The 15,219-nt window shown below is 41.3% G+C and overlaps 1 protein-coding gene across 1 annotated transcript in view; it reads right to left on the bottom strand.

Moving 5' to 3' along the window:
- The window catches only part of dpf1 (double PHD fingers 1), a 108,478-nt gene extending 95,361 nt beyond the window's left edge, over positions 1-13,117 (bottom strand). The window contains 2 exon segments of the mRNA XM_049467158.1: positions 12,995-13,095; positions 13,097-13,117. Of these exon segments, the coding sequence (XP_049323115.1) occupies positions 12,995-13,095; positions 13,097-13,117 (122 nt within the window).
- Positions 13,118-15,219: the final 2,102 nt, after the last annotated feature.

Here is a 15,219-nt window from a genome sequence, read left to right as displayed (position 1 = left end):
ATTTCTTTAGTGATGTCACTACCTCACTCCACTCAGGCCAACGCTGGGCTATTTCTAAACAACAAGGCCACGCTTACAGATCACCTCAAAGAAAACGGGCAGCGGGAATGTTGGGACGGTGTTTGGTCAGTGATGGGATTTTTTCAGCTCTTCAGTAATGTCTGAGGCTCTGCAGATAGAGGATCCTTCCATGTGACAACAATCAAAAACTACAGCTGTAAATCTCCTCTGATGGAACGGCGTTTGGGCGGCTGCCTGGGATCCACACTGCTGAATTACTTTAAACACCCAGGCTGATTCACACCAGCACACACATACCACACACACACTGCACACATACCGCACACATGTACCACACACACACTGCACACACATACTGCACACATGTACTGTACACATGTACTGCACACACACATGCACACATGTACCGCACACACACATACCGCACACACGCACTGCACACACGCACTGCACACACACCGCTCACACTTAACTCACAACACACGTACCGCACACATGTACTGCACACACATACCACTCACACATACTGCACACACATACTGCACACACTCACTGCACATACATACTGCACACATATACTGCACACATGTATCGCACACACATACAGCACACATGTACCGCACACATGAACTGCACACACATACCACTCACACATACTGCACATACGTACTGCACACATGTACTGCACACACATACCGCACACATGTACCACACACATGTATCGCACACATACAGCACACATGTACCGCACACACACACTGCACACACATACCACACACATGTACTGCACACACATACCGCACACATGTACCGCACGCACATACCGCACACATGTACTGCATACACATACTGCACACACGCACCACACACATACTGCTTACACTCACTGCACATTCGCACTGCACACACGTACCCCACACACATACTGCACACATGTACCACACACACACACACACACACACTGCACACAAATACTACTCACACTCACTGCACATACATACTTCACACACTCACTGCACACACATACTGCACACGAATACTGCACACACGCACTGCACACATACTGCACACATGTACCACACAAATATACCACACACTAGAGTTTAGTCTGTCTGCCCAAACAGGGCCGAGATTTCCCACCACTTTCCTCTGGCTCTGTCGGGTCGGGCTAAAAAAAAAGGTGAAAATTACATAAGTCTATGTTTTTTAATGCTATATTTATTTTTTATAAAGCTATGATAACGTTAAAGCGTGAAAATCACACTATCGTGAAGTAAAAAGTCATACTGTGATTGTAGAAAAATGTACATTTTATAATTGTGCATGTTATGACGTGACTGTTATAAACAGTGCACACTCAGCTCCTCCACTCGTCTGCAGCCGGAGTTTTCTGCACTGTTAAAATTAAAAAGCTCCACACTTCGCTCAATCTGTGCACCGCACACCTCATGAGGGTTCGGATGAGGCTCCCAGGCAAGACAATGAAAACTTTGAGGTACAGGAGGTACAAGCACCTACAGCACTGAATTGTAGTTAAACACTACCACACACACATACCAAACACACATGTTCTGCACACGCATGCTGCACATGTAACGCGAACATGTATCACATAAATACTGCACACGTTCCACACACGCATGCTACACACATGTAATGCACACACGTACGAAACAGATGTACCGCACACATGTACCACACACACATTACACATACCAAACACATACCGCACACACACAAACACACACATGTACTGCACCTTTGTACCACCCATATACCTCACACAGACAGCACACACACGTACCGCACACTACACAAAGAAGCCTATAGTGGCAAAATCCATTAACATGTAGCAGGCAGAGCACAGCAATGCAGATCCTTCCAACAGATTCTCGCTGTTCAGATGCTTTAAAAAAATCAGCACAGATGTAGAGAAATACAGGCTGTGAATACACGACACACCCAAGGACACACACTGATACACACACACACAACCACGTACCAATATACCGCACATTATCCACACACTGTTAGTAATTACACACATATAATACAGTGCTGCACATCAGAACAGCGGTGTGAGGAAAGAGCAGTGCGAACGCGATTTCTCACCGCTTTATGTCGCGATTGAAGATCTAGAAGGAACATTTGTTAGATGTGTTTGTTTAAAGGCCTGCCCCTTAGGGACGCTCTGTGGAGACCAGCCTGCGACTGTGTTCCAGCATGGAGAAACCCATTCAATCACACTGTCCTGCTCAGCTCCACATTCTACAGCTCCAACAAACGACCTCCTGTAAGAGTCTGGACACTGAAGAGATGCCCAGGAAAGGAGTCCCGGTAGATTTACAATTAGGGCTGGATATCGGCAAGAAATTGGTGATATAATACATATCATGATTCAAAGGTTACAATTCATTATAACATAGTACATAAGACTGCGATATTGTAAGCCGATATACTGCAATTGTTTAAGTCAAATGTTAGGAAAAATATTTTATATATAGCTCTGGAAAAAAATAAGAGACCACTTCAGTTTCTGAGTACACTTAGTAAAATTAACTTTGGTGTTTTATTCTATAAACTGCAGACACAATTCCTCCCAAATTCCAAATAAAAATATTGTCATTTAGAGCATTTATTTGCAGAAAATGAGAACTGGCTAAAATAACAAAAAAGATGCAGAGCTTTCAAACCTCAAATAATGCAGAGAAAACAAGTTTATATTCATAAAGTTTTAAGAGCCCAGAAAACAATATTTGGTGGAATAACCCTGGTTTTTAATCAAAATTATCATGCATCTTGGAATGTTCTCCTCCACCAGTCTTACACACTGCTTTTGGCAGTATATATATATATATATATTGACATATATATATATATATGTGTGTGTAGCTTTTTACAGTGTTTTGATGTTTAAATTAGTTAAAAACTCTTTCTGTAATCAACATAAAAGGGCCTCTATGCCACTTAGTTTCCCATTTATAAGCCTAATATCCCTAAACAGTGTGTTGCTTCACATTGTGTGTTCAAGTGTGTTTCTCCGAAGTGTGTTTGAGTTTCTCCCTTTAGTGTGTGTTTTTTCCACTGTGTGTTTAAGTGTGTTCCTCTGCTGTGTTTTTGACTGTGTTTCTCCGCTGTGTGATTTAGTGTGTTTCTCAGAAGTGTGTTTGAGTGTGTTTCTCTGCTGTGTGTGTTTGAGTATGTTTCTCCGCTGTGTGTTTGAGAGTATTTCTCTCCATGCTAGTGTGGCTTCCACAAGCCCCACCTTTAAACATAAAGAGGCACGGGTAGTGCCAGCTCAGATTTTGCCTCTCCAGGCAGGGCCCGTGCTCCAGGGTCTAGTTCTGAACTTTATGCTGATTAGACTGAATCACCAGGAACCGACACCTGCCCTCGCTCTTCCTTTACCGAACTGCTGGGACGCTCCCAGGATCAGATCGTCTGATGCTCCTCCCACAAGTACTTTCACCTGACGGTCCACATCGCACGCCCGCTCCACGAGACGGCACGTCGCAGCACAACGCATGTGACCTACTGATGGTGCTTGTTCACCACAAGGTCCCTGAGCTCCAGTGCAATGACTGACAGTCAGTTAGGTAGCTTTGGAGAAATAGGTCATAGGGCTAAAAATACCTACCTCTCTCGTCCTCTCTCTCTACCTCTCTTTCTCTCTCGTGCTGAAGAGACAAAGAATATCTCTGGAAATAAAAAGGAAGGATGCCAAAAGCGGCCTACCGGTTTTAGAGGGTGAAAAATGCTGCTAGTTAAAGACATATTAAAAGAGCCAGGGTAGGTGAAAAAGCAGAGCGATGAAGAAACAGAAAGGCCCAGAACGAAAGCCTCACTCTCAGGCCTCAGTGCACTCGATACCATCCTATACAATCCATTACCTTCAAAACCGTAAGCAGCACAGCAGAACAACCATTAGAAGTAGGGGTGGGACAAAGTTTCGATATTGTGATATCTCATTTCATTTTCTTTTGCAATACATTTTGGATATTTGGCTTCAAAAAAAGGGTAAACCTGCGATGAAGAACACTGAATGATCAATTCTAACACCAAAAATATTCATGTGTATTTTATTCTATTCACCAGATGCCTTAAAAGTATCATAGAGGATTGTCTTTTCATCTTAAGTAACACAAAAACAATGCAAATGATTCAAAGCCCTAATTAAAACATCAGCATCTTCAACAGGAAGGCAGAGCAGCTGAGTTGAAGTAAGATTCAGATAGTAAATACTTCAGAAGTATACAGTATGAAGTGTGAACAGGTGTGAACGAGATAGAGTGCATCTGGAGGAAAATCGTAATCCCATCACTCAAACCACCATCACATTCAGACGAGATCAGAGACGCTTATGATCATGTTATTATTATTATAGTAGTGTGAACACCAAATCGTCTCGATATGTGCGTCCCTGACAGCAAGGCCCGCCCACGTTATCCATGCCACCATCCCTGCTGAACGTACAGTAGTTAATAATTGCAATAAAACACCGCCTTGCGGGTTAGCTGAGCACGCTACAATAACAAACTAATGGATAAAGGTGACACTTGTAGCTGAAGCAAAAGCGAAACAAAAAAAAATTGGAAGACAGATTAGATAAGATAAACTAATTCGATTTGCCTGCAGTCTGAACACAATATTACTGTGGCCCCTCCTCAAGCTCTACAACAGTCTGGCAATTTATACTTCTGCATTACATCAATGTGTTGCCTACAGCGTAGCCTGTGCGAGCGCCCTACGCAGCAGAGCGTGTTTATACTTATGCATGCTTACGTCCACTTCTCTGCATCACTCTGCTCTTTAAACTCTACTTCACTCTACTCCCATTCTACCTCTTACTACCTCACTCTACTCCCATTCTACCTCTCACTACTTCACTCTACTTCACTCTACTCCCATTCTACCTCTCACTACCTCACTCTACTTCACTGTACTCCCATTCTACCTCTCACTACCTTACTCTACTCCCATTCTACCTCTTACTACCTCACTCTACTCCCATTCTACCTCTCACTACCTCACTCTACTTCACTCTACTCCCATTCTACCTCTCACTACCTCACTCTACTTCACTCTACTCCCATTCTACCTCTCACTACCTTACTCTACTCCCATTCTACCTCTTACTACCTCACTCTACTCCCATTCTACCTCTCACTACCTCACTCTACTTCACTCTACTCCCATTATACCTCTTACTACCTCACTCTACTTCACTCTACTCCCATTCTACCTCTCACTACCTCACTCTACTTCCCTCTACTCCCATTCTACCTCTCACTACCTCACTCTACTTCACTCTACTCCCATTCTACCTCTCACTACCTCACTCTACTCCCATTATACCTCTTACTACCTCACTCTACTTCACTCTACTCCCATTATACCTCTTACTACCTCACTCTACTTCACTCTACTCCCATTATACCTCTTACTACCTCACTCTACTTCACTCTACTCCCATTCTACCTCTTACTACCTCACTCTACTTCACTCTACTCCCATTCTACCTCTCACTACTTCACTCTACTTCACTCTACTCCCATTCTACCTCTCACTACCTCACTCTACTTCACTCTACTCCCATTCTACCTCTCACTACCTCACTCTACTTCACTCTACTCCCATTATACCTCTTACTACCTCACTCTACTTCACTCTACTCCCATTCTACCTCGTACTACCTCACTCTACTTCACTCTACTCCAATTGTATCTCTCACTACCTCACTCTACCCCCACTCTACCTCTCACTACCTCACTCTACCCCCACTCTACTTCACTCTTATCTTGTTACGCCTTACTCTTTATCATTCTTCCTCTCACTACCTCACTCTACTTCACTCTACTCCCATTCTACCTCTCACTACCTCACTCTTATCTTGTTATGCCTTACTCTTTATCATTCTACCTCACTCTACCTCTCACTACCTCACTCTTATCTTGTTATGCCTTACTCTTTGTCATTCTACCTCACTCTACCCTCACTCTACCTCACTTTTATCTTGATATGCCTTACCATTTATCATTTTACCTTACACTACCTCACTCTGCAGCCACTATACCTCACTGTATCTTGTTAAGCCTCACTCTTTATCATTCTACCTCTCACTACCTCATTCTACCCCCACTGCCTCACTATTTACCATTCTACCTCTTACTACCTCACTCTATATTGTTATGCCTCATTCTTTATTATTCTGAAGCTGAGAAGAAGCCGGACCATTTTGTGATTCAGACTGGCTAAACGTTCAGAATTAGAAAGTGCAGAGTCCAGCAGAAGCAGAGGAAAGTGCTACGCTAGGCTGGACTGCTCAAATCAGAGGAAACGGGGGATGAGTGAAAGCAGGGGAGGGATTAAGGAAGACTAATCCACTGGAAAAGGTTAAGAGATTCCCAGTCAAGTGCTGCCTGTTAACGCATCACCAGTTATCCAGTCAGGAATTATTTTATCTGAGTCTACACAGAAAAAAAAGGTACTACTCTGTTTCAGCATGGTATTCTGTTTAGAATATTCCACTGCAGTTTTGTGTATTAATTTGTGTATTAATATTAAAATCCCATTTAATATTGATTTAATGATTTAATAATGATTTAATAAATGATCAGCATTGGATTGATATGTTAGATTTTAATACAATTTAAAAAGATATACATAGACAATTATATATGTATTATATATGTATTTAAGCTAATGCACTTAAACTAGCCCCATCATGATGATATTATCATTTGGATGATATATTGTTTCAGAATTAGTGCAATAAATGGTATTGTTGTCATCCTTATTAGACTATTTTATGCCACTAATATAATGAAAATATACTACATCATAATAATGCAATTACACCTTTGTAAAGAGTAATGCAATTCTAATTATTATGGTTATTCTGATATTGAATGAAACTGGAAATTAAATATGTTTGTCAAAAACAGTGTTTAAATTAGCTCAGAAATACAGTTAGCATTACCATAGTCGTTAGCCATTGTGCTTGTTAGCTTATCCACTATTGTGAGCTTCATAAATAAAATTCATCAGGCCAACTCATATACTTATACTTGTGAATCAAGAAAAACAAAGACCAGCCAATTTTTTTTTTATTTGGACTATTTTATTTTATTTGAACCTTTCAAAGTAAACATTTGTTCAAAACATGGTCACATTTATATTATATCTATTAAATTCTCATTCTCTATTTTAAACTCATTTTAAAGAGAAATGCCTCAGAGTGTAGTTAGTTTATAAGACATATTTGAGTAGCCAGTGACTATCTAAATATAACCTCTGACATGTGTGACTGTCTTCTACAAATTCTTTATAAATTTTAAGTGATTAAAGCTAAATTAAACTATTATAAACTGGTCTAGTTTTACAGTATCTGTTATCGATTGATGTTCATTACAGAGAGCTATGGTCAGGTCACTACATTAAGGCTGAGCCCAATAGGCAGAACACTATAGATACTTTAGCCTGGATGATGTACAGCACAAGTGTATAATATATATTATATATAATTGTTTTAGAATTATTAGGCGCAGAGTGGTCCAGCAGTCTAAAGCACTGTCATAATGATTGGGAGATTGCTGGTTTGAATCCTAGTCATGCAGCTTGCCATCAGCTGCCAGAGCCCTGAAAGAGCACATTTGACCATTCTCTCACTGGGTGAGTAGATGGCTCTCTCCTCTCATCACTTTAATGGGTGATGTCAATCTGCGTCCGAAGCGTCTGTGAGCTGATGTATCAGAACAGAGTCGCTGCACTTTAAAGCACAGAGAGCATCATGAAGACCAAGGAACACACCAGGTAGGTCTGAGATACTGTTGTGGAGAAGTTTAAAGTCGCATTTGCATACAAAAAGATTTCCCAAGCTTTAAACATCTCAAGGAGCGCTGTGCAAGCGATCATATTGCAATGGAAGGAGTATCAGACCACTACAAATCTAACAAGACCTGGCCGTCCCTCTAAACTTTCAGCTCAAACAAGGAGAAGACTGATCAGAGATGCAGCCAAGAGGCCCATGATCACTCTGGATGAACTGCAGAGATTTACAGCTAAGGTGGAAGAATCTGTCGACAACAACTATAACAACTATAATTTACAAATCTGGCCTTTATGGAAGAGTGGCAAGAATAAAGCCACTGTTAAAAAAGACATGCTGTTTGTACAGCAAGCATGTGGAAGAAGGTGCTGTGGTCAGATGAGACCAAAAGTTAGGCTTTGTGTGGCTGAAAAGTAACACTGCTCATCACCCTGAATACACCATCCCCAAAGTGAAACATGGTGGTGGCAGCATCATGGTTTGGGCCTGCTTTTCTTCAGCAGGGACAGGGAAGATGGTTAAAATTAATGGGAAGCTGGATGGAGCCAAATACAGGACCATTCTGGAAGAAAACCTGTTGGAGTCTGCTAAAGACCCGAGACTGAGACGGAGATTTATCTTCCAACAAGACAATGATCCAAACATAAAGCTAAATCTACAATGGAACAGTTCACAAATAAACGTATCCAGGTGTTAGAATGGCCAAGTCAAAGTCCAGACCTGAATCCAATCGAGAATCTGTGGAAAGAGCTGAAAACTGCTGTTCATAAACCAACACTCTCCATCCAACCTCACTGAGCTCCAGCTGTTTTGCAAGGAGGAATGGGCAAAAAATGTCAGTCTCTTGATGTGCACAACTGATAGAGACAAAGCCCAAGCGACTTGCAGCTGTAATCACAGCAAAGGGGGGGCGAATAATATTGCACACCCCAATTTTCAGTTTTTTATTTCTAAAAAAAAAAAAGGAAAATATCTAATACATTTCATTACACTTCACAGCTGTGTCCCATTTGTTGTTAATTGTTCATAAAAAAAAATATTTTATATCCTTATGCTTGAAGCCTGAAATGTGGCAAAAGTTTGAAAAGTTCAAAGTTCAAGTAACTGTAGTAATCATACATGAAAAGTCACAGATTTATTGATATTTACAATGTATTGACCACCTCTACTTTAAAAGGTCCTAGTGCTATAAAGCACACATATACGTACTGGCTCTGAGATCCCGTGTTCAGTGCTCTATAGCGTGTTTTTGCTGAGTCTAATGATGAGCCTCTCCAGCCCAAGTTATCGTTACAAAACTATACTGCATTTTAACTAGGTCCTTGGAGAGCGGTCACTGAAGGTCGGCATGTCAGAATAAATCAGCTAATGTGCCCGCGTTCAGAGGCCACGCCCCCTCCACCATCCAGCTCTGGATTTTTTGGGTCTTGTTTCAGATATGAGTGTATAAACATGCTGAGGCTCTACTTTACAGCTCAGGCCTGCAGCAGAGCTGAGCATTGGAGAACCAGCTCTGTCCAAAAACACCGACACCGGCTTACACCTGCACACACCGCAGCTCACCGCTGTAGACTCGGACAACAGCCAGCCTCTGGAGATCAGGAAAAAAGGGCTGGAGACTGAAATGTTTGGCCAAAACTGAAAACAAAATGTAAGGCCTTATCATTCAAGATGCAGAAAACAGGAAGAGAATCAAGGAATCGGAGCATAATCCAAATTAATTCAGATATAAACAAGAAATACACTAAATTAACTAGAAAATCTAAAACACTGAATAACTAAAGAGCAGAGTAGCGTACATACATCATACACAACTCATATAAAACACCAGAACTTACCCTATCTTACCAGCATAGTAACATCATGCTGATATCAAACATCACCAATTAATTAATCTCAGAACACAGCTAGCATCCAAGCTAACACACTCCAATCCTTACTGCTGAGTTCAGCTGTTAGCTAGCATTGAGCATCTAGCTGCATTCCAGTGTTCTAAGATAAATAACTAAAGACACTACTAAACTGTCAGCATAATTCATATATTATTTCAAAAACCCGAAACCTACTAATCTAACCACCACAGCACCATCCATCTGTTATCAAACCCCAGAACCTACTAATCTAATGAGCACAGCATGATCCATCTGTTATCAAACCCCACAACCTACTAATCTAACCAGCACAGCACAATCCATCTGTTATCCAACCCCAGAACCTACTAATCTAACCAGCACAGCTCCATCCATCTGTTATCAAACCCCACAACCTACTAATCTAACCAGCACAGCACAATCCATCTGTTATCCAACCCCAGAACCTACTAATCTAACCAGCACAGAACCATTCACCTGTTATCAAATCCCACAACCTACTAATCGAACCAGCACAGCACAATCCATCTGTTATAAAACCACAGAACCTACTAATCTAACCAGCACAGCACAATCCATCTGTTATCAAACCCCAGAACCTACTAATCTAACCAGCACAGCACAATCCATCTGTTATCAAACCCCAGAACCTACTAATCTAACCAGCACAGCGCTGTCCATATGTTATCAAAACCCAGAGCCTACTAATCTAACCAGCACAGCTCCATCCATCTGTTATCAAACCCCAGAGCCTACTAATCTAACCAGCACAGCACCATTCATATTTTATTAAACCCCAGAACCTACTAGTCTAACCAGCACAGCACCATCCATCTGTTATCAAACCCCAGAACCTACTTATCTAACCTGCAGTCTTCAACCTATCTTACCTCCAATCTTTAATTCGTCACAGAAAACAGCATTGCCACCATTTTTGGTTTTATAATAAAAGAATCAATGAACACCAATGGCTGTATTTGCTAAAATAAATAGTTTGTAATAGTTTTGTAATGTTTTAGTAAATAAAGGTGCAGCTATAATAAACGTGTGTAGTGTTGTAAGAGAAATACAGTACAGTACAGTATTTATACAGCATCTTTTACTGACTGATGTTTACAACAGGGAACGTCTATAGGTTAGGTTAGAGTTCAAGGATTCAAGGAGACTTTATTGTCATTCACATCACATGTGGTACATGAGGTGGAATGAAATTGAGTTATAGCACTGCTGATGTAAATTTATGATTAGAATAGCACTGCTGTCCCTCATGTAACACAATATATTAAGATTCTAAATAAGTTTGGGTTGGTTTCAATAATTTTTTTTCTTGATATGAAGTAGTTTGGTGTTCACGGTGGACCTCCACCACACTCTACCTCACTTTACATTACTTTACCTCACTCTACATTACTATGCCTTGCTTCACCTCACTTTGCCTCACTCTACCTCACTGTAACTCACTTTACATCACTATGCCTTGCTCCAGCTCACTATGCCTCATTGTACCTCACTTTGCATTCCTGTACCTCACTCTGCATTGATGTACCCCACTTTGTACCGTTTAACCCTCCTCCACCCCTCTCATCCAAACTTATCGCAATAATGATAAAAAGACCTTAATCTTACAGCCTCCAGCATCCTATTTTTACTATATTTTACTATACTATTTTCTGCAGCATCCCTAACATCTACTTCACCACAGTCTTACCACATCACACACAGAACATGTGCATGAGAAAATACTGAAATATTGGAGTATCACACCACTACGGTTTGCAATACTGCATTAATTCTCAAAATCACAGTATACATATACATTCTTATTAATATTTGTCCTAAAGACTTAAAAAAAAACTATGAAGGAACATGTGTGCAGAAAATGTCTTTATCCTTCACAAACACCTGATAAAAATAAACAACTCATGTGGTTTAGAACAAAGCGCAAAGTGAAGGAAAAGCAGTGAACAAGAGCTCAGCACTTCTAGAACTCCTTTAAGACAGCTGGAGAACCATTCCAGGTTCTCCCTATTGAAGCTATTGAGCGAACCAGCCAAGAGTGGGCAAAGTTGGCGGCAAAGCAGTTTTTTTTTTTGGTTCAGACAAACTGAAAGGTCCAGATGTTAGGTGTGAAAGCACTATAAAATAATAGCAAAAACACTACAGTTACAGTGAGCGTGTGATTACTGTATTGAGGGGACACCCTGTAAATGGTCTACAACTAGTCTGGTAGCATGCTTTGGCAGAGCAGCACAAATCGACAGAACACCGGCGGCTCGCAGGGACAGTGCTCCAGTCAGTCCCACACAAAGGAATCTGACTGAGCGGCTGCAGCTCCGTCTGCGAGCGACAACCTGCAGAATTCAGCCTCACAACCTTCCGTTCCACCTTAAATGGCGCAGCCGCTGGAGCGGTATTTAAGGTGGAATTAAAAATGATTAGTAATTGAAATGAGGAGGTTATTAAATGCACGAATTCCGTTAGAGAGCGGATGAGAGGGCCCAGATACCGGTAAACCAGAACACCGGTGATTTCTCCGATTCGCGCACGAGACGAGTCACTGTCCGGAGCCGGACCCGAATTCCCACGGTAACCGGCGTCGCGTGACCCACAGCCTGCATACTAATGAGCGGCGCGAGCCAGTCTCCTCACACACAATGCACACAGGTGAAATAACCCCCCCCCCCCCCCAACCCCAACATCACCAAATACCACCATCACCCCTCCACCAGCACCATCACCGTACCGTGAGCTCCGTTAAACGCGCGCGGGGAAAAACAGCCGCTTTTTGCACGAGACGCGAGTCCTCGCGCAAGTTCCCGCGATCGATGGTGCGCCGGCTCGCGCTAAACGCGCTATTCTAACATTCCAGCAGACCGGCGCGTGCACAGTGATCGATATCACAATCAGCCCTGCGTTCCCCATCATCACCATCACTACTATCACCATCACAGGCTATACCTGCTAATGACATGTTAGGAGACGCTGCGATAATAATAATAATAATAAGAATAATAATAATAATAATAATAATAATAATAATAATAATAATGACGTTACGTTCGCTAAAGAACTAAACCACAACCTCACAGCAACCCCGCCGACACTTCTCCAGTCTATAATAATATCCACAGCGATTCTGCTGTAATTCTGATGATCATTCCCACCGCGCGCTCACTCACTCACTCTCTCTCTCGCACACACGCGCGCGCTCCCACAAAAAAGCGCAATAAAAACGCTGCAAATAGAGAATCGCCCTCAGGAGCGCGGTACTCACGATTTGAGCGGGTTCTGCACTGCCGTGGCCATGTTGATATAGAATGATAGAATGTAAGGCTGCAGATCCCCGGCGTTGGACATGAAGCGTCCCAATATATACAGCTATTCCACTTTCATTCATTCTCTGGGGCTGCGGCTGCCCGCGCCAGCCAATAGGAGCGTGGCTCGCCAGCGGCAGCGCACGGGAGTTGTAGTTCTTCTACAGGCGGCCGCGTTACAGCGGGGGGCGGGTCTATACTACAACAACCAGCATGTACCACGGTCCAAAAGGGTCCAGCAGTCCCGCCCCCAAGACCAAACACAGCTGTACAGTCAAGGTTGGACTGCATGGGCTCTGTATGGGTGTATGTACACACACACACACACACACACACACACACACTCAACACACATATAAAATAAATAATATATGAATATATGGATAAAGTACCAGTGTGTATGACATTTCTGTACTATCTAAAAATTGGTGATAAGGACGTGTGATCAGTTATTAAGGAAACATGCTGTGGTACTATCTATCCTTACAGCAGAGTTTCAGCCAGTAGATTCTTCTCTGAATTGTTTGTTACAGAATGTAAATCTGTTTGTGTATTAAGTAGTGGAGTCAATCAACTAAAAAGCAACAAAAACATATTTCAACACAACAACCCTATTCTAAAGTCGTAAGACTTTAATAGTGGCTATTTATATTCTTTATTTTTATATTTGCTTTCTTTCAAATGTGTTAACCCATTAACCTTAACATCACTAAAAAAAATGGGCCCATGGTACATTTGTTGGTTACATTGTCTATGTGCATGTAAAGAGGAGTCAGATTTTTTTCAGATACTTTTTCTTCTTTTATTGTTTAATGGGTGACGTTAGATCAACTTTCAGTAACTGGTCCGAAAGTCCAAACTGTCCAGAAAAGTTTTTCACACAGTAATGAACCAGATCATCATATAAGTATAAGTATCTTTCTAAAAAAGCTCCATGAGCAGAGACAGAGTAAAACACAAGTAAATACGGGCAATGCATTTGATATATTGAGACACCCAGAAGTACTACAAGACAGATGCTGAGCTGCTACTATTCTCCTGAACAGGATAGCACTGAGGTACATTATCTGAAAAGGCAGGGGTCATCTAAAAAAATCTAAAAATCCCAGTTTCCCTACTATTAAATATGAATTGTTAAGTCTTTATAGGCAATTCAGTTCAGTTTATGGCCTTTTTGCAACCTTACTGGGCAGTTACAGAGGTTGGGCAATGAAACTAAAACACCTGTTATTTTATTATGGGTGACATACCAGAGTTCAAAAAAGGACAACTTGTTGGTGCACATCTTGCTGGAGCACCTGTAACCAAGACAGCAAGTCTTTGTGATGTATCAAGAGCCAAGGTATCCAGGGTAATGTCAGCACACCACCAAGAAGGACCAACCACATCCAACAGGATTAACTGTGGACGCAAGAGGAAGTTGTCTGAAAGGGATGTTCGGGTACTAATCCGTATTGTATCCAAAAAACATAAAACCACGGCTGCTCAAATCACGGCAGAATTCAATGTGCACCTCAACTCTCCTGTTTCCTCCAGAACTGTCCGTCAGGACAATAAATTATTGTGGTCTAAAACCAGGTGTTTCAGTTTTATTGTCCAAGCCCTGTTTATTTACTTGTATTACACCAGCCTCATATCTGTTTTTAATGGGGTGAGAAATACTGTAAACTTTAATTACTGTAAAGGGTAAATAAACTAAGGTCTAATTACCATTTTAACATATTTTACATCATTAATAAAATCTGATAAAAACCTGAACAAACAGTTTTATCAAAAATGCACTTAAAATTTGTTTTGGCAACTGTGCTTGCGCAGATCTCCACACTGAGTGGGCAGGGCTTCTCAACAAGCAAACTGACCTCCTCCACTGGCAGAATATACAGAAAGCTGATTGGCTATTTTTGTAAAGAGCAGAATGTTGTCCCTAAACAGGCGACATATTGACGATATATTTCAGTCAGTGTATGATTTCCTTATTAATAATTTCTCTCATCGTATAAATTGAATAATTTCATTCATCGTATAAATACGATGAGTACTGATTTCAAACATGACTGAAAGGCAGCATTTGCAGTGTATTACTAGAATCTGTAAAGTAGCAATTCCAACTCCAGTAATATTATCAGTGCAATAAAATGAAGAACAGAAACACAAACATTTACATTTAAAATACATTATAAATACA

Source organism: Astyanax mexicanus, chromosome 18 (assembly GCF_023375975.1).
Source record: "Astyanax mexicanus isolate ESR-SI-001 chromosome 18, AstMex3_surface, whole genome shotgun sequence".
NCBI classification, from domain to species: Eukaryota; Metazoa; Chordata; class Actinopteri; order Characiformes; family Acestrorhamphidae; genus Astyanax; species Astyanax mexicanus.
This window is presented reverse-complemented; position numbering and strand designations above follow the sequence as displayed.